This window comes from Hyalella azteca, unplaced genomic scaffold, assembly GCF_000764305.2.
Source record: "Hyalella azteca isolate HAZT.00-mixed unplaced genomic scaffold, Hazt_2.0.2 contig5826, whole genome shotgun sequence".
NCBI classification, from domain to species: Eukaryota; Metazoa; Arthropoda; class Malacostraca; order Amphipoda; family Hyalellidae; genus Hyalella; species Hyalella azteca.
The window spans coordinates 542,459-564,572 of NW_025936006.1; the positions used below are offsets into that span (position 1 = coordinate 542,459).

Consider the following 22,114-nt stretch of genomic DNA (forward strand, 5'->3'; position numbering starts at 1 on the left):
TAATTGAGATATTTGATGCTAACTTCGTCAAGATCTTCAGTAGTATTGCATCTGTCAATCTGTCATGTATATATTATAGTCAGCATAAGCGAATATTCATTTAGGACAGAAAAAATGTACAGAAGGATACCAATTAGACAATTATTTAGTTTTAGAATACTTAGTATCTTTTCATATTGAAGTTAAACTTATCCCTTCCAAGTAATGAAATGACAACAATCTGATAAGCGAGTTACACTTGATACATAAAAGAGATGCACTTTTTGCCTATGTGTGAGTCATCCAGACCCAGTTTGTTCTGGCAAATGGCGCATCAGTGATACGTATGGCGCAGTGATGTAAACTATTTTTACAATACGACACATTCGTTCTTTATTGTACTCACCTATTTTGCCGATCATGGCGATTAAGATCCATGTACCGATAATGAAGGGCTGGGCAACTCGCTCGAAGTTCACAACGATGACGGGAAACCTTTCAAGATGGCCATGCCCGCTGTCGGAATGGTTCGAATGGTTGCCATGGTCATGACCATCTTGTCCGTAGTTATCATTGTCCAACAGTGGTTCTGTTGACAGATGTGCTACTTGTGTACTTCTTTCAATATTCAAATTACCATTTGTCGAACTTCGAGGGGCATCATTTCGACGTTGTTCGCGCTGTCGTTTTTCGAACAAAATACGGACTGCAGTTTCGTTTATCATGCTATTTGGATGTGCACCAGCCTCGGGTGGAGATGATCCAAGATTGGCAACGTCTTTCACGCTCACATTTCTTAGTGCATCAGTCGAGAACTTAGGTTGAACAAGTTCAGGGGCTCTAGCTGACTGTTCTAGCCCTGCTATGCAGGCCGCAGCGCCTAGCACAAGTGCTGCATACAACATCTTTGACATCTCAAGTTCTACAACACACGACAAATATTTAGTTTTAAAAATTGATGAATACGATAGGCTTACGTGTCTTCATTATTATATAATTCCAAGCAAAAGTAAGTGTACATCATGCTAGAAAACTAAAGTTGAATTAACAATTAGGTGGGTTGAGGCTTCATCGGGTAGGTCGTAAGGAGACAGTGACTCGAGATGGACTGGCGCAGGAAGAAGATTTCTCGCTCGTCATCAAGTGTCGCTCCTCTTGAAGTGACATTCAAGTTTTGGTTACATGCAGACCTCTCTCGGATTGGTGGAGTTGCGTAAATGTAAATACACTAATACATGACAAAATATTCAACTAGCTCCGAAATTTGTTAAACTTGTGTATTTTTTTACTGTCGTCATGGGGCTATTTAAAATGACTCTTAAAGAGCACGTCTGCGAAACGCGACCAGCATTTGTTATAAGAGACTATACAGAAAATCTTTCTCTTTACGTCCGCAAATAAATCGACTGGATTATCTTGCAACGAGTTCGTGGCTGCGCGTACGTTGCTTATTCAGTTTGACGCAAGCATGTCACGCAAGAGTGTGAACACCCGCAGAATGACAAGAAATGTCCTTAAATGACATAAACGAGACGCATGATGTAAGAACTGGCAAGCCCATGTTAGTAAGTATGAATTATTGTGAATAAAATTCACAGAAAATTTATTGAAACGATCACCTTCACGTAATAACTTAGGTCAGTCGCACGACTGCACTCAGTATGGAATATTGAAAGTTTCCTGCCTTATCTAAAAGTATATGTTTACTCTGCGCAGATTCTAATCGGTAAAACATGAATTATTTTCTGGCAATGCGCCAGTATTACTGAGCGCTGGCATTGTCACCTTTAATTTTATACTGCGTAAAAATCCCTCGACAGAAAAGGTTTCGAAACATCCTCGTTGAAATTCAAAATCATTCTCTCGAAAGATAGTTTGAGCTGCTTTTTGTGACGCATTATGCAGGGCGCACAGAAATTAATAAAACATGGGCATCTGGGGTCAATCGACATGATGCAAACCGTCCTGACTTCATCTGTAATCCTGAGCAGCTGTGATCACCCATAAAATTTACCCACTCTCGTCGGCAAAATTCTCAACTGCAATTTAACACAAGATTAAATTTTAATTACAAATTTTCCTTTTCAGAACTCGATTAATATAATTGTTTCAGTAACATGCGCAGTTTTCTTTGATAATTCTCAGGGCATGCTTCCTAATGTGAAGGTTAAACATAATTTGCTTCTAATCAGTCGTATTGAAGTTTTAAAATAGGGAAAATAATTTTCAGAGAATCTATATTATTAAAATTAATACAATGTTGGAATAATTTTTACCACCAGCCTGTACACTGTAAAGGTATGGTGAAAATTACCACCATGGTACATCAAAGGACGGTTGGGCAAAACTATAGCAAGCATACAAAAAGTTTTAACAGCATAAAAATCATAAATTTTATTTCGCTGCAAACAACGCCTCGGTGCATGCAAAATAAATTAAATGCCTTACAGAAAAATACAGGCGCTGAAAGAAGCGAAGTAAATGAAGACCAAATCCATAATAACACGGCGGACAAATAAAAACTAATTACAATCCTTATTTATACCATCCGAATGGACGTAATAATTTCGGAATGAGTCGGTGCTTCATCCTGACAGATTGTTTCATTCTGCGCAGCGTGCATGGAGGCAACAAATATCGTTCAAGCGTAACTGCGGGCCCGCTGCTCAAGTACAGCAAAAATGGACTAACACTAAACGCTCTTCTGTCCTTTATAGCCGTCAATGTACAATTGAGATGTACAAGTTTCGTGTAACACATAAGCAGAGTACAAATGTTACGGTCGCATTATGTTGGGAAATCACAGGCGAAAAATCAACATTGCTGTAAGCATAACAAGTTCAAGGAGGTAAGCTCATCCAGAGTTTACAAAAAACTTCCGGGGTCTTTCATATATTCAACATATTCAAACATCGAAAATTCACAGACAAGTTTGGCTTTCACGTATCAATGGTGTGTGCGTCTAGTGAAAAACTCCGTGTACATTCTAGCACAGCATGCATGGCGATCAAATGCATACAACAGCATAATTCAGAATAAGCGGAAGAAATAACTTTAATTTGAGGGAAACAACTTGAATGAAGGCGATCAATTAAGCATCTTATTTGATGCCTACTCAATTCTGCGAGGAAGAATATGTTAAAATAATAGCTGAATATCTAGCACTGAAATGAATGATTATCATTTAACATACAATAGTCAATACTCACTTATCTTGCACAGCGCCGCAAGAAATATCCACATGCAAATGGTGAATGGTTCCCGCACTCTCTCATAGTCGACGCTGATAACATGGAAGTGTTGCAAGCGATGCTGGCAGCGTTGACAGTCGTTATCAGGGTGTGTAGAATTAAATTCGTCTACACTCCTGCCCACACGCTTCCGTTCTCGACTTTCAGAAAGATTCGAGCAAGCGGTTGAAGGAGTGAAACCGTCCTCTAAGCTGATAAACATATCTGGGAAATTATAATTATTGGATCCTTGCTTGTAGATTCTAACCACGGTGTCTGGGACTTTAAAACTTACATGCTCTCCTTTAACATGATGGTATGATTACGTGGCAAAATTAGCAGTGAATAATTCGTATAACGGAGTTCAGGAAGAACATCATTCTGTTGATGGCTGTCGATGTCAGTAACTCGGTTCCCAAAAGACGAATTCACAATTGCAATCACGCTGAAAATTAACATCGTTACCACACAAAGATTCTCCATATCCAAGGTCAATTTTAAATTGTTTATGTACTTCAAAAGGTACACGAATAAATTCGATAAAAATGTTATTGCTCTCGTTATGCACTACTACGTACATAATGGGCAAGGAAATTCTCCTTCAGCTGCAGATTTGATAACTGCCAAGTCTTCTAATGATACTGCTAGTTGTTCCCCAGTTTCAGATAAATAATCATGTAGATCACGAACTTGACCACTTTAAAACATTTCATTTTTTAGTAGGAAAACTCGAACATCTTCATCGGTTTAAGATCGGCTACTGGCAAACTTTCTCTGGGCAAACTTTATAAAATATTTTCTTTGATTGAACCTCAACCGAAAATAAAATGCATAGAAGAACTAGTCGCTAATTTTTACTAGGAAATGTGAAATAGTGGATGGAAAAGTGCACGATCGATGCTTGACTATAAACTTATATAAATCGATAAACTAGTACGTCAATATCGGGATCTACCCATGATTTCAAATTAAAATTATCTCTGCGAAAAGAACCTTCAGCTCTAAATGTGTCATCATCGTTCATCGGTACGTAACACAAAGCTTTAAAACATTAAATATAAGGGTTTGTTACACTCAAAGAAATTCTAAATGAATCAACACATCTTTTTAGTTCCTTAATCACCACAAACTGCTGTAATTGTCAGCGGTTAGATCCAAGGAATTTGTGAAGAAACGCCCCATCCAAAATGCTTTATCACTAATGCCAGACACTACTGAACCAACAACTCTCACTGCTCAAGCCTAAGTAAGGAACCAATATGAAAAACTGAGCATAAACAGAAAATTACATGATTTAGCAACGCGTTTAAGACCTAACGCAACGCGAGATTAGTTCCATCTATTTTCTGGTCACACACAATACTTATGGATCCATCAGTAACTTGCACAAGATCAATGAACAAAGATACTTCGGAAGCATGTCTCCGAGAACTTCTTACATAAACCCCGCCCATATCATGAGGTTGAAGCCGTATAGGTTAAGATTAGTCCTCCTAGCTTTACAAATATGTCTGACCCAAATTTGCCGTTTACTTGTTTTAATTGGGAAGGGAAATTATCCGGACCAATACTACCTGTGTCAAAATTTCTAGTCGATAATCGATGTAACTAATGAACATACCAGCTGAATAATTATTTATTCGATAATTAAACGAAAAAAGTTTAAATTACTTCACAAGACGCACATTCATACAGTGGGGGGAAATAAATATTCGTACACTTTAAAAATCGTATTTTAATGTATGTAAGTACACAAATTTAACAGGAAAAGTGATTTAAATTATGTATATAGACGCATAGTATTCAAAAATACTATCAAAAGAAATTAAATCTCACTGCAACAAAAAACAATGCAACATGTTCACTTTTCGGGTGAAAAAAGTATTCGTACAAAACAATAAATCCGCATTATTTTAATTTAATACTTGGTTGAATACCCTTTATTCAGCTATTGCATTAATTTTTGTTGCATTGAGATTTAATTTCTATTGATGCTATTTTTTAATACAATGCGCCTCTATACATAATATAAATCACTTCTCCTGTTCAGTTTGTGTACTTACATACATTAAAATACGATTTTTCAAGTGTACGAATATTTATTTCCCCCCCCACTGTAGATATTTCATCGATATATCAACCGACTGCCGCAGTACTTACAAGAGGACATATGTACCTCGTATATTGTACATGGTATTGAAATGTTCATCTTTCATGTTCGGACGATTGAAGGGATAAACGATACGAGCAACATGTTCAAATCTGTATTGTACGAAGAGTTATTACTGATAATTTGCACTAGCTAAGTTCCACATATTTACAAGTATGTAGTTTCATGTATCGAGATACTGGACGCATTGGTATTGGAACTCTCAGGATAATTTCATGTCCAAAATCTGCACGGATAGATTCATTGATTGCGCATCGATAGGGCCAATGTACTCAAGTAAAACTACACTGAGATTACCCGGATTTAGTTTATTTTATATCTCTAAATAATTTTACATGTAACCATCTTGCTGAATATGACAGAATCATCAAAATAGACTGAGTCCAGTTGATCGACCGAACATCAAAACATTTCGGCAGGCCTTTTACTTTCTCCAGGACAGGAACGAATGCCAAGGCATTCTGAGAGCGTGATCAGAAATTAAATCTTGTTCAATGAAGTAACTGAGAAATTTTTTTCAAAATAAAGTGCATTCATCTCCGAAACCCAGGGTCTTTGAACAACACAAATCATAGCAACACTTGTGCAAAATAAGTTCATTTAGAAGCTTCAAACGAAAATAAATTGCGCAACAAAGCGCAGAGCAAACAAGTTCAAAGAGAAATATTACAAGTCCGGTTTTCAATCAATGGACCAGCAACTCCGATAATGGAGAACCGTTCTTAGAATCATCCCGCTAGAGTTCTCAAATGCAGACTGAGCGTTCCTCGCTGCAGCGATCGTTGTTCGTAGCTCGGGTTTTCCGATTTCCGGAAACTTGGCGTCGGACGCTCGCTTCAAACTCCTCTTCATGGAAACCACTATATGAAAAAACCACACGGAAAACAATCATCGAGCCACAACCAAGAAATGGGTCATTACTACGTGCCTGCTCATGTCTTGGTAGTTTTAGTCTTGAAAATGGCGTACCGGCGCGTTCTCGTCATTATTCTCTTCAGTCATGCACTTTGAAACTACATTCCAACCAATGTAAGCAGTTTGTAGCTGTAACTTATAGTACATTTCCGTCCAGATGCAAAGAGAGAGTAGGTGCGCAGTGTAAATCGTTGTTTCTGTTTCGTTCTTTGAATTAAACATTTCAATCATTCTTTTCGGAAAATTATTATACCAGGCTTGACGAGAAAAAAATTGATTGGCTTTACGCACTAGAAGATATGAAGAGAATGGTTTAGAAAGCGAGGACAAGTACCATATCTATCCAAGTATTCGTTTCCAAACTGAAACTGCCATCCAACATGTAATATTTCTGATAAATAGTCCTTGGTTACAGTAACTCAACTTTTAATTATGCATCGCATGAAGCATCTGTCGATTATATCAACAGAACCCTTAGTGGACGAGATTTCGCAGGATGATGCACGATCTGACGAATCAGATTGCACACTCGTTACCGTTTGATAACAACAAAATTTACGTGACAATAACCATTAATAATGATTATTAAAAATAATTTACACTGCGAGTAACACACATGGATGAACTAGAAAATTAAAAGAAAATTCGAGAATCCATCAGCCAATCATAATTCGTATCTTCAACGGCGTTACCTATGGCGTGAACCTCTACAAACCTCGCCCACCAACACGTCAGCGTTCCGAGACACGACAGAGACGCTGGTGAACTGAAGAAAATGGTCATGTTACAATATTGAGGATTGAGTAAATAATTATGAGCAAAAAAAACAGATAACCAAAACAAGAAAGAAAAATCTAACTATTTACTTGACGCTATCCCAAGCACAATAGTAGCAGATAGCAACCATCAGACACAGAATGGGAAAGCACCTGAAATACAAACCACTATTTCTACGATCGCGGGAAACTCGCTAGTGTGAGAAGAAAGTCAATTAAAATGTGCAGTATGAAGACCATTTCAAGAACTGCTTATTTAACATTAACGTTAGCATTATGAACATGTCCATTTTGTATCGCAAGTACAAATGTTAATGAATTGGCCAGGCACCGCTGATATACGTATATCAATAATTTCAATATTTAAAGCAGCCCATAGTATACGAATGAAATATGAATTCGCGTGGCAGAATTTGCCCCCTATATTTCAATGAACATCCGCGTCAAGAGTGTTTATCGCTGCACCATCTTTATTTGCTAACGGCAATTGATATTATTTAGAGGGCACAAGTTTATTTAAAATACATTCTCACCCTTGATTCAAATCCTTTATTATACTTAATAAAAAAGTAACAAAATGATCATAATATAACGAAAAATTAAATTTTAAACTACTTATGCCTTGGTCCAAACTCTCCTACGTGTAACTAAACTCAAATAGGTACGTGTCAACTCTCAAACGTGTAAGAAATTCTGTAATGACGTCAGCAGCTCCAATGCCTGGAGATGAGAGTGAAGGTCACAATTGATCCAAGTACATGGTATTCGATATATTAAAAAGCCATAGATTAGTGGAGAAAGGGTAAGAATTCAATACTCTGAAAAAGACATCAGCGACGATGATCTTTACGAATATTATTATGTTGGCTAGCTTCTCTACGACATAAGAACCATCAAAATTAGGCAATAATCTTCATCAAGCAGGGTTATCATACTACAGCATAAAAGTTTTACGTGAGTCGCTTGGCTTTCTTATAAAGAACATCAACAACTTTCTCCATTGCTTTGATGGTGTCTAGAGCATGCTTGTACGTTTGATCTGGCGTTGAGGCTTCCCAGACTTCAAGAACTCCTGTTCCTTGATCGAGGATACCTGTCAACTTCGAGTCCAAGATCATCTGACTGAGCTTGCGCTCTACCAAGTCCTGTGGCAGCCCAATGGTTTCACTGATGTATGATACTTGCACTTTGCTGTAGGGCTCAATAATTCGACACAGATTCTGCTCGAGCATTGTGTCATAAAGAGTCTTGAGATGAGCCTTGACGATCATGTCTCCCTCCAGTTCCTCCTTGTAGGTGTTGAGTGCTGCCTTGAAACGTGCCAGAGATCGTTTGCTGCTGGCAGCAGCTATCTCCTTCATGGCCTCAACATGAGACCCACTGTGTCGTAGTGCCAACTTCCCACTCACAATATTCTGAACATCTTCGGGCGTCTTTAGCATGATCTTGCTCAACAACATGTACTTGAGAGCAGTTAATGCCTTAGGGCTGCCAATGCTGTCGTAGCCTTCAAAAGCCTCATAAAAATATGAAAAAGCAGTTTTGAAGTCTTTTTCTTCAGCTGCATGCAGGACACCTGACTGCAAGTCAAGAGCACTCTGGAGTTTGGGAGGACAATAAATGCCATTGGCAGTTGTACGGGCTGATGTGAGAGCAGCTCTGGCTTTAGGTAAATTACCCAGAGCATGATAAGTTTTGCTTTCGAATAACTGAACCTCAACCAGAAGATTCTTATCATCCAGCTTCTTCAACTCAGCCAGGAGTTGAGCAGCAAGAGCAAGTGCTTGGGTGTATTGGCGGGTGTCAAAAAAGAGGGAAACCAGCCGAGCCTCAAGGCTCTGACGAAGAAAAGTGCGATGCTCATTCTTGGCCCATTCAATGTTTTCTTGGCACACTGCTACCTCCAAGCTACTGGCTCCCTCCAAATCCAGCAACATGTCAACCAGGCTGCGGACAAGTCGTGCAGCTTTGGCTTTGCTGATCTCGCTCAAGAATGGTCGAGTATCTCTGATGAGCTGGGCAAGTTTTTCTGCTTGTCCGGCCTTCTTGTACTGCTCCCCCAGCGCCATGATGCCCGCCTCTCGGCTAGCAATATCATCATCTTCCCCTGCACAAAAAAAAAAAATGAAAAATCAGAAAATGGATTCAAGAACATACCCAAATAGCCCATTCATAATTAATTCAGAAAACAGTATAACAAAAATTTTATACCCATTCAATAGACACTTATCTGAAATATCTTTGGCCAATTTTTGTTGAAGGCTTGATATTTTCACAGCAAGAAATCAACAATGCCACAGATTAAATATGACTAATATTGGTAATTCTGACATGAAGATGTTTGAACCTGAATCATGACAAATATTAAGCACATTGTCCACAGTCCAGAGTGTGGCAACATGTATTGAGAGGTAGGCTCTTTTTCAACACTTGCCACTACAGTTGAGAAACAATTTGAAGGTACAAATATTATAGAGAGGTCAATGATTAAAATTTAATAAAGTAACTGTTTCTCTATCTGAAAAGCCTTGCAAGTCCAGAATATTGTAAAAATTTAACTTGGCCATTCAATTTTAGCATCATATCAAGATTAAATAGGATTTTACATTAATTATCGAGACGTAATTGAGATTTATAAATATGACATTTCTGAGTAATTAATAATCTGTAGCAAAATGATTAAAATGGCCCATTTTGCTATCATCAATTTCCCTACAGATGGACTGCAAATTGCTGTATCCACTACATTGCAAAGGTTTTCTGCCACCAGTAACAATCAAACGTCAATATAGTCATCAATTAAAAAATTTCAATATGAAATTTACATAAACCCTAATTAATCAAATCAGTGCAACTGCAAGCAGACTGCAACAGTCGTGACTCCAATGATTTTTGGCCTATATGAAATAAAGGATTTACTAGAGGTCTTTCATCTTACATACACTAAAATCATTCTGCTTGACATTACAATTGATTGTTTCCTATTAAATTAGCTCACATACATACAAGTCATTACTCAACATGTGTGACAAAGAAGTATTAAAACATTAGGAACTACTCGTGCTTACTAGCACATACTCCGCAACCTACAGTACTGCATGCTACTGACCAGTGCTCAGCAATACAGTTGTGAGAAATTTAACATTTCTCACTGAGAATTACACAAATGTCAAATGATTTAATTTTTGCGTGCAGTGTGGTCGCCTTTTTTTTTTTTTTGTCCAGCTGTGTGGACAAGTTGACGTTGGGTTCTACGCGAGCAAAATCGGCAGATGCAATTTTAAGCAGTTCCGAGCGGTGGTTGGCTCCTTCAGTGACCAATTCGAACTACAATTTTGTGTCACCTGCCAATCAGTGTCATGTTGATCAGTCATTTAGTATTTCTGAAAACTTCCTATAAACCTGGTTCTCTGTTCCTTATTTTGTGTGAATGCCGTGTGTCATTTTAGTTTTGTTTGGTTGCATTAACTGTGCTTAATTTTTTTCTCCTGTAGGAAGTTGGACATTATTTTAAGACTACCATAAGTTGTATATTTTTAAGCAAATTATATCAAATTTATATCAGATTTATATCAAATCCATATTAAATTATGTGTCAAATCTATATTAAATTGTATTAAATCTATGAAATAAAGATCTATTTACAAGAAATGGGCATGTGCAATTTGCGTCGGCAGTTTATTATACTGTTACGGTTTTTTGCCATCCCAAATTAAGTCTATTCTTCTTTCAACACACAATAAAACCTCTAACTATTCTTACTGTCTTCTTCCATCCAACTTCCTACTCCTCCTACTGATTTCCTCTGGATTTCTAAAATTAAATTATTCATTCACTTCATCAAATAGAATTCTCCATCAATTTACTGGGCATTAAAAACCTCAGGTTGGTTTAATGTGTTAATATCTTTGTACTAATTCTTAAATTATCGTGTCATTAGTTTTGCCTGATCAATCCTTAGGCAAGTCTGATAAAATTTATATTTCCTTCTAGTATCTACATTCAAGTTTTGGGTCCTGCAGTGGATGCACCTTTTCCCATTGCGACGTTATTTCTTTTACGTCACGTGTGCGTCGTCTGGTGTCATGACTACTTCACTGTGCTAAGGCGACTTGACCTGAAGACCTCATATTTTGCCCCGCTCAGAATTAAGCCTGCCTTGGTGCCAAAACCATCCTAACTTATGCGCTGTTACCAGAAGAGCAGTTTGCAGCCTTTTATTGAATCCAAAATAAATAAAATCTTAACTATATGTGGATGCGCTGTTGCTGCTTCCTCCCAAAGTTCCTTGTTCTGTTTTCATTAATTAAATAAACTTTTAAAAATTCAAAACTCGACTGTGTAAAATCCTTACACAGTAGCTATTAGGAGAGGTTTGTCATGAGAGTGAATGTCACAGCAAGCTAAGCAGCTGTAGCAACCAGCAGTAGAATTATATAATTAAGCCCATTTATTTAAAACGTACTTAAAGATGTTTCACTTTAACCCATTAATGCCGAGGGGTTCCATTTGGAACCAGCGGAAAAAAATGAATTCATAATAAAATTGTATGGTCAAATCAATACACTAGTGGATGCGTAGGTTTGATACACATCTTGTACATGTTCTGGCAACATTTGGTTCTGCGCACTGACTACTCCTTGCTCTGTTAACATTAAAAGATTGTGTGTACCAGGTGTCAGACAGGAGGGCTTGACATCATTCCAGAGAAAGACAAGTAGTTCGTTCTAAAATACCGTAAAATGGGGTAACTTAGACCGGCGGGGTAACTTAGACCACTTTTCGTTTTTTCAACAAAAACCCCCACAACTCAAAAACTATCTGACATAGAAAAATTTTGTAAATGGGCATTAAAGGCCTAATACTGAGGCTGCATAACACAATAGAAAGATTTGAAAAGTTTGCATATCTAATAGGTTAAAAAATTAAAAATGTGACCCACAAAAAAAACCTATTATTTAAAGCCTGTCAGAGTACCCCCTCCAATTTTTTTATTTTTTGGTTAAATAACTCCAGGTTTTGATGCATTGTAGTAGAACTCTTCTAGTTACATATGCAAATGAAAATTTTTAGGAAAGTGTCATAGTTTGCAAATGGGGGGCGCCGCCCCCAAATGGGGTAACTTAGACCACCTAATGTCAGCCCTGACGGGGTAACATAGACCGGCTTGGAAGTTGATATAAAATTACCATATATAACATATTTTATGTTTGACAGCCTATTTATGTTTTTTCTTTATGTTTTACACTCTACAGAGTCCTATATATGGTAATTTCAATTTAATTTCCAAGCCCGTCAATATTACCCCAACAGGGCTGCCATTAGGTAGTCACATTTCCCTCATTATGGGGTGGCGCCCCCCATTTGCAAACTATGACACTTTCCTCAAGTTTTTCATTTGCATATGTAACTAGAAGAGTTCTACTACAATGCACCAAAACCTGGAGTTATTTGGAGTTATTTTACCAAAAAATATAATTGATTTTACCACCTGGTCTAAGTTACCCCAAGAGATGGGGTAACAAAGACCATCACTTTTTTTTAAATTAGATAAAGACTATGAGAGGCAGGAGCCACCAATTTATGGTGAGTGAAGCTAGAGTATAGACCTGTATTTTGCATGTTTCAATTGAAGTTTAATTTAGCTAGTGAAAAAATGGCATCATTTATAAAAAAAAATGGTCTAAGTTACCCCATTTTACGGTATATTATTTATAAGTAAGATGCAGAATTTTATTAATAAAAAGAGTACTTTTAATTCTGTATATGGTATTACGTGATATAATGTTTATAAAGTAATTTAGACCATGAAATATTTTGCCTGGTTCCAAATGGTACCGCTCTGCAGTAGTGTAAGCATTCTGGTCATCTCATTTTTCCAGTTTATTACTTTGTGATATAGTTACGCATTGTATTTAAAAAAATTTGTATGTATTAGAAATTATTTATTTCTATCTTAGATCTATGTACAGTGTTTCTGTTATTTATTAGTGAACTATTATCTTTAGAGAGCTCTGTTAGGAGTATATAACCCGAAAGTTGAAATATTAGGAGGTAGGTACGTTGAACGCTATACAGTTTTTCATCAAGTCATTTATTTTCTAATTGTATTTTTGGCAGATCATCTTTTTAGATGAAATCGTTCCTGTTTATCTCAGTTACTGGAGCATCACCACCAAATCCTGGCCAGGCTGGAGGAGGGGGCCGGGGTGGACGTGGTGTATTTGGACTTCGCGAAAGCGTTTGACAAAGTCGACCATGGAGTGCATCAGGTGGCCCAAATGAGGGCGGATGAACGATAATCAGAGGCGGCGATCCATCGTGGCCTGGGACTGCTATGTCCCAAACAAATACTAAGGATACTAAGGATACTCGAAATAATTTTCAAATCCACCTTTGATTTTCAAATCCACCTTTCTCTCCATTGCTTCTGCATATTCATCTGCTGCTTGCACAAACGCCATGATGCCCTCCTCCGTACACCTTTTCTTCTTCTTCAGTACATCTAGCTCATGCAACAGAGCCTTACTCTTCTGAGTTTTCTGGGCCTTCGCATTCTGCTCTTTCTCTTCTGACAAATAAGTATTGTAGGCTGTTTTGGCACTACCAGCTGCAAGCAGCATCTTCTTGGTGATGGTCATCTTGTCCAGGCCACCAACATGGATGCAGGATATTGGCCTAGCAATGAGGATGCAGGTGCACCAGTGCTGAAGCTGCACATGCACCAGCAATATCTCAGGCACACGCACACGTGAATGACTTACAATCTCCTCCCCATGGGTAACAGACACAAGTTCGAGCGGTTGGAGTTGTCATACACAAAGATGGCTCTGCTTGAGGCCAGAAATTTGGTCTTTTCATTCTCATAATTTTGAAATAGGATTTGAGTTCACAATTGTGCATTAGAAGACTGCATTTGTTGGGAAACAATCTATATTACTGCCTGGTAAAATAATTGCAGCATATGTAAAGTAGAAGACAACTAAAAAATACTTAACAAAATTAAGCGCATATATCATTTGCACCTGAGGTTGTAGCGTGACACAACCCATGGCAATTAGGGTTAACACACGCAGCACAGAAAAATACTTCCTTTTTCTATTTATTTGCAAATTCCAGTATTTTCCATAATCTGAAATGAAATTCCAGTACTTTTTAGGCCTGGGAAATGAAAAATTAAATTCCAGGTCATTCCAGATTTTCCATGATTGGTATGCACCCTGCATAAGCATGGTGCGACCAGCTGTCCATATGTCGGCACTCTCCTGAATATTCACACTTATCGGCACTGGGAAACTATCTCCTCATACAGTTTCAAAGCTACAGAATTGAGAGATCTAAATCTAGATCTCTCAATTTGATCTTGAGGATGGTCATGGCGTTTTTTTCAATTTTGTTCTAGTTTTGACAATATTTTGAAAAAATAGGGGGGGAGGGAATCTAAAAAGTTATGAAAAATGCCCTCACCCACAAAAATAGAATTAAAAAAAAATTACAAATCTCTTGATATGATCTTTATGCATCAAATGATATGCTACTCTATATTGTAGCTTGAAAATCCTAGGAGGAGATTGTTTTCTACAATTCCACCTCCCAGTTTTATGTTAATTTTTACAATAAATTTACTTGCAATATGTTCAGAAGTTCAAAATAATGTTCAATGAGGGGTTAGTGAAGCAACAGGTTCTAATTTTTAAGATTCAATGATATTAATGATAGAAATTAAGTTACCATAAAATTGGGTAACTTAGACTACTTTTTTTAATGATGCTATTTTTTTACTAGCTAAATTAAACTTATATTGAAACGTGCAAAATACAGGTCTAAACTCTAGGTTCACTCACCATAAATTGCTGGCTCCTGCCTTTCAGAGTTTTGATGTAATTTCAAAAAAAGTGATGGTCTTTGTTACCCCAGCTCTTGGGGTATCATAGACTGGGTGGTAAAATCAATTTTTTTTGGTAAAATAACTCTAAATAACTCCAGGTTTTGATGCATTGTAGTAGAACTCTTCTAGTTACATTTGCAATTGACAAATTTGAGGAAAGTGCCATAGTTTGCAAATGGGGGGTGCCACCCCTGAAGGGGGGAACTTAGACCACGTAATGTCAGCCGTGAAGGGGTAATATTGACTGGCTTGGAAATTAAGTTAAATTACCATATATAAGACACAGTAGAGTCTAAAACATAAAGAAAAAACATTAATAGGTGTATCAAGCATGAAATATATTATGTATGGTAATTTAAAATTAATTTCCAAGCTGGTCTATGTTACCCCGTCAGGGCTGACATTAGGTGGCCTAAGTTCCCCCATTCATGGGCCCCCCATTTGCAAACTATGACACTTTCCTCAAATTTGTCATTTGCATATGTAACTAGAAGAGTTCTACTACAATGCACCAAAAGTCCAAAACCTGGAGTTATTTTACCAAAAAATAAAAAAAAATTGGAGGGGGTTTTATGACAGGCTTTAAATAATAGCTCTTTTTCATGGGTCACATTTTTCATTTTTTAACCTATTAGATATGCATAATTTTTTATCTTTCTATTGTGTTATGTAATTTCAGTAGCCTTTAACCCTTTAGCGGGCACGCATTGAAATATCCAGAAATTAAAATTTCAGAAACCATTTCAAGAAAGTAAGAAGTATTATACAATATATTTATTTATATGAATTTTTGCTAATTTTACCTATTGAAGGTTTAAATCACACTTGAAGAATTCAATAAATGCGATCAGTACACAAAATTTTTCTTTATAATTAAAATTCAGTTTATGCAAATGAAAAATTAGAAACATAAAAATTTAATTTAATTAAATGTAATCAAGTTGCCAAAATAAATAAATATATATATTGATACTTCCAAATTTTGAAGAAAATGCGGAAAGAGCGTCAATTCCATTGTCCGAGTCAAAACATTTATTTAAATGCTCATATTTCAATTTGTGGACTTTGCAGCTGGTGATGATATAGATAGAATGATGGCCAGATAATTAGTGATTGACTGAGGCATTATAAAGATGCCTCAAAAACAAACAGGAAGCCGTGGTGATGCTTTTTGTGACGTGATTTAAAGTGATCATATATGGTAACTTAACTGTGAAAGGGTTAATGCCCATTGACAAAATTTTTCTATGTCAAATAGTTTTTGAGTTTTGGGCGTTTTTGTTAAAAAAACTAAAAGTGGTCTAAGTTACCCCAGGAGTCTAAGTTACACCATTTTACAGTAATAATCAACAATTATTGGCTCATCAAAATTATGTACCTTGAATGATGTGAGTGTATACATAGTAACAAACAACCTACAATTTTTCCACCATTTATGAGAGCTTTTTATGGCACCACTGTAGTATACTGTCAAACAGGGTGATAACTGATAAGGGACCGGCAGGGTAAACTGGGACAGTCCTCCGGTACAACCTAAGAATGTTATAGCAGCAAAACTTTCTGAAATATTGCAAAACTAAAAAAAGTGGCATAAACTTCAACATTTTTGCTATCTATGTAGCATAAAGGAAGTTAATAAGAAATTGTACAGCTACCAAGCCCTAAAAAAATCTTGAAAAAAATGTTGAAAAGTGAATAAGTGATATTTCAAAAATGTACTTCTGTTAAGGTCTGTAGTAAAAAAATATTCATCAAATTAAAGAATTTTTTTGCTTGAAAAAAGTTGCAGGCAGGTGTCAGATTCAAAACTTCTTTGACCTGAATCCAAAACAAAATGGCAGCCATTTCCACATGAGAGTAATAAGGGGGTAATAGGACACCCCTAAAAACACATTTTCAGTAGAACAATCAGTTATCAAAGGCTCCAGTTAACGAAAAATTGATCAACAACAAAGAATTTTACTTACATTTATCTTGCTCAGCAAAAAAAAATTCACTTACCAAAAAATAAATGCATCATTGGTCATCACAATATTATGCAAATAATTTCATAGATAAAATTGTGCACCGGGCAACATAGAATGAAAAGTAATTAACCTAAACTATGATTTATTTCTCCAAAAAATAGGATGGTTGTCACTAAAATATTCCTCTGTGTCAGGAATAATTAGGTTTTTAGCGCATTTTCTCATTTATGGAAAAAATGCACTATTGTGCTTGCCATGTCCGTTCGTCCCTCTGTCTGTCTGTCCATGACTTCAAGTTTTTGTCGACAAGAAAATGCGCTCTCAGTCACTCACTTCAGTGAGTACTGAGTTATATTTTTTATGCTATAGTGAATTCAATTGACCCAATTAAAATTGTGTGAAATTACAAGCCCAGTCTTGTAAGCTTGTAGATACAGAAGAAATGCTATTCAGCTGCTGATATGAAGCTAGCAGTAGCGCCTGCTACATATTTAAGTAGCAATATGAGGTTTTACCGCTACATTTATAGAAAAAGCCTTAAGCCTTTAGATTTTACTTAATAGTATTAAATATTATTTAAAAACAAGCATGATACATACATAATATAAATTACAGAATAAACTGTACGAAAGATTTCGGTGTAATGTTGTCAACCTAAGCCTGTTACTAGTGTCAACATGTTAGTTGTTACCAGAGGTGAGCAGTAGCGCACTACATATAGTGGCTGCTACTAGTGGCCGCTACATATTCAGTAGCGGTAGCGGTGCTACATTTAAGCAATTGTAGCAGTAGTTGTAGCACCAACTACATTTAGAGCATGTAGTGGTAGCAGCCGCTACATTTCAAAGTAGCACTGCCCAGCTCTGTATGTTCAGTTCTCTCTGCACCATAAGGTGCACAAGGCTTGGAGGTCACTCCTCCACTGGGTCCAGTTTGCAGCTGCTGGCTGTACTATGTTCCATGAGTTCCAGCCTGCTCTGCTTCACTCCTCTTCCACCATTTGCTTCCAAGTTGTTTTTGGTCATCCTCTCTTCCTTCTCCCTTCAGGTGCCCACCCAAGGGCCACAGCACAATCGCTTGCTCTGTTCTTCCTCAACACATGTCCCACTCAGTTCCACCCTCATCTCAACACCAACTCACTGATTTTCTCCACTTCTGTCATATCAAGAACTGACTTGTTTGAGATGTGTTGCTGCCATCAAATCTTGCAAATCTTTCATAAGTATTTGGTCTGGAAGATATCTAGTTTTCTCTCTTCTCCCATGGCTAATTTCCGGGCCTTACATCCGTACAACAAAACCAAAAGGACCAAGCTCTTGAACAGGGAGGTTTTGGTCTTTCTGTGCTGCATGCTTGATTACTTGGTCTGCTCTGCATGCTTAAAACATTTTAAATCTGAGTTTTATTACAAGTGTCCTGAATTACCTCTGTTCCCAGGAATAATTCAGGGTACTTTTTTTATCTGGCACCTTATGAATAGCATATAGAATTTTTCCAAGATGTCATAGCCTTTGCAAAAAATTTTAAATGAGCCAAAACTCATTTATGAAATGTTTCATGGTAAGAAGTTAATCAAGTTATTAAAAAAAATGCACAAAATCATCTCTTAGCTATTATCCCAATCAACTGCATAAATTTTACTTTATTTTAAATATGAAATCTCAAAAAGTAACTAAATTTTAAATTATTTATGTGAAGTTAACTTTACACTTAATATAAGAATATAATCTTCCCCCCCCCCTCCCCCAAAGAGGGTGGGCACACCAAAACCAGGTGCCCTTTGCCAAGACCAACAAGACCAGCAAATCCTTGAATTGCACTACCCATGACTATGGACTTAGCAAACAAGTCATTTATTACAGTGTGGAATTCCAGAGGGGTAATATATTAACTGGTAAACATAGCAATTTTGAAAGCATGACCTAAAAATCTGGAAAGCCCAGCATACCTACACTTTCAGTCCATCATCATCACTGGCAAGTCTCTGCAAGCTGCCACAGCTGTGTCATTGAAAAAATAGAGCTTACATCATCACAGTAACAAGGATCCAAATAATGCTTAAATGTGTCCAACGTCACAGTCACATGAATCCAATCATTGCTAGAATATGTGCAACATCACAGTCACAAGAATCCAATTAGCATCAGAACGTGTGTGACGTCACAGCCACTGGAATCCAATCAGCGCTAGAAAGCTAGAATGGACCGCCCCAAATGCACACAATGGTAACGCACTGATGCTAATTTAATGCATTTAACATTCAACAGAATGGTTTAATAACCTTCGTAAATTGTAAATGTTATACATGCAGAATCAATCGTGTGCAACAGCCAATGTGGTGGGAATGATGGTTAGTATTTACTGTTTACTTGTTAGTTCTTGTTAGGCAATCGGTGTGTGAGGTAACTGCATTAACTGCAGATAATGCTCCCGAACTTGGAGACAATAATTGAGTGAAAACTTTATGTGATATATTTTGAGCCTTCTAAAGTTTTAATAATGAAGACATCACAAGGTTCACAGAATCTAAAGGTTTGATTGCTAAATTGTTGAGTACGGTACCCCATTCTAATCAGTCAGCTGAGTCAAGTGTCATGTTGTGCATTGCCTTTTCTTCAAGAAGTTTCTCCAATTGCCAATGAGTTTATCCTCAATTTGAAAGCTAACGTACAAAATAGGTGCAATAAATGTTTTTTATATTTAATTTGAAACCATTATGTTAAACCTAACCTGCAAGGACTCTTGATTGTCTCTCCTGCTAAGCCTACGGTGAGTGCCAGTTTACCTAGGCATCCTGGTAGATGGGATGTTAGGCAGACCACGATCCACAAACCTGGTAGCCTGAATGTTAGGCAATACGGCAAAAGTACAGTAAAATTGGACGTACTTTGAACGGCAAGAGTAAATACGTTTCCTTCTATAGATCCCTCATGCTTATCTGCAAGTGACGTGCAGTGCGCAGATCATAGTTGTGTGTCAAGGTTTACAACTTATTGCTTACGCGTTCATTTTTGAATACACGCACAATTAACAATCTTGGGACCTTCACTTCAGTGTGTTGCCTGACATAATGTAATGTTCATGCCACTGTGGACAAGGTGTCATTTGTGTCGCCAAGATCGCCCTTGCAAGCTCAGAATGTCGCCATTGTCATTGAAGATCTGTCGCCAAAGCATGATTAGCCACTAAAGTTTGTGGCCAAATAAAATAATAATAAGCCATAATTAAGTCTTTTTTTTTTCAACATGACACAGTAACTAGTGAAACAACAGTCTACTATGATCGGGCTTGATAATTGCATGGGTTACGGCGCGCTGGGAAAACTGCCATGATAAATGAGCTCAGACTGCTCACTAAGATATTTCTACCCAATTTAATTGGGAATTACATTTTAAAAAATAGAAATTCAAAATAGAATTATGCCAATTCTATTTTATAACAAAGAAATTCAGACATGACAAAGATTTATGGGTCGGTAGGTACAATGGAAGGTACATGCGATGATGCAAATAAAACTATTATATGAGCAGTGAAATTAACACACTGATGCTAGGTATTAGCGCCACTGTCCAAGTTGATTCATCCACATTTGAATACTGCTTGACTCCGTTCATTCATCCAACTGACTGAATTCATATTGTTAAACAAAACCTTTTCATTCAATATAGAAGAATACATATATACTCAGCTGGAGCTGGTCAGTGCTGGTCAGCTGAGAGGAGTCTCTGGAAGCAGAGTCGCCAAAAGTGAATTTATAAATTTGTTACTAATCATTTCAAGGTAAATTTGTTGCCAATATCTTCTGAAGGCACATAATTAGCTGATAATTAGTCACCAAAGATATTTGAATATTCTGACACTTTGTCCACAGTGGTGTTCATGCCGATTTCGGAGGCTGATTTCTGACAGCCTATAAACCTGTTTCTAGTGCAGTTCATGCTGATTTCCGAGGCTGATTTCTGACAGCCTATAAACCTGTTTCTAGTGCCTGGAATTTTTTTTAAAGGCCTAATGCTTTTTTTGTAAGTGACCTACCAATTTTAGAATTCCACTCTGAAGTCTCTGAGTCCACAGCTTGGAAATTGTTTCAGATGGCTTGCAAAATGATTAACTTCCAAAAATATAAGCTTGGAATTAAATTTTCTTCTTGGTGACTAAAAATTCAATACAATCTTGGCTTAAAAATTAAGTCACAGCAGTGACAGAACAGGGAGCACACTGCATACACATGCTTGTAAAGTTTTAAGTTGTAGGACTTGTGAGAATGTAAGTCGTTGTTTAAACTAAAAAATAGGTACAATAATAAACAACATTTACATTGGCTGATTGGCACCATTTTTTTAAATCTACAAAAGAGATGTTTATAGCATTTATTTCATGAACACTTGAAATATTCATCATACCGGCATATAAATGCCATACGAATCATGGTAAACACAACAGATGCCATACCGTCCAAAAAAAAGGTGAATTGAGAATGGTCTGGAAGAAACCTGGCCGATGACCTCAGTCACCTCATCCTCATTGACCATCTGGTATAATAACACAGCCTTACACAGCTATTGCACAATATTATGTTTCTTAAAAATAAACACGCACTTACTTTTGTTGTACGTTCGACAAAATTGATCTCGATTCCGGTAAACTAACCACTAATCAGGTTTCAGAAAAACATTTCGATGTCGAATACCAAATCACAGAGACTTCTATCTACTAACCTAGAAGTAACGTTTTCATTTATAAATAATCCTAAAAAATACGACTGACTCTAAATGTTTCCAACGATTACTAACCTCTATTAATGAGTGAATCAACATCCAATCGTTGAAACTTCACATCCCCGGGTCTTTCGACGAGCATTCCAGAAGCCATGATTGAAAATTCTAGCACCAAACTTCTACTGATAGCGTCGAACGAAGCAAGTCATTTCCTGATGTGCTAAAATTGCCAGACCGTTTTTATGGTGCCATAAAATAAGAATTATTATTGGATTTTATGTGAGTAAAATAAAATAATTGTGAATTTAATGGCTCAAATGAGACATAGAATAAAATGTCCAAATTTACAGATGAAACGTTTTCTTATGAATGAATACTATGAATATTGTTTATTACCTAAATAAACGTGCTTATCTGTCGATTTGTTTGTATGCCTCGATCGAATAATCTTCACCTTTCAATTTAGGAATG

At 37.0% G+C, this 22,114-nt stretch overlaps 1 protein-coding gene across 1 annotated transcript; it reads right to left on the reverse strand.

Annotated features, from left to right (window-relative positions):
* Positions 1-5,460: 5,460 nt before the first annotated feature.
* Positions 5,461-21,857, reverse strand: LOC108676319 (26S proteasome non-ATPase regulatory subunit 11). The gene is made up of 2 exons (XM_018164381.2): positions 21,719-21,857; positions 5,461-9,177 (listed from the first exon to the last, which is right to left on the reverse strand). Exons 1-2 carry the CDS (start codon positions 21,795-21,797, stop codon positions 8,021-8,023), a joined length of 1,236 nt encoding a protein of 411 aa, XP_018019870.1. The 5' UTR covers positions 21,798-21,857; the 3' UTR covers positions 5,461-8,020.
* Positions 21,858-22,114: the final 257 nt, after the last annotated feature.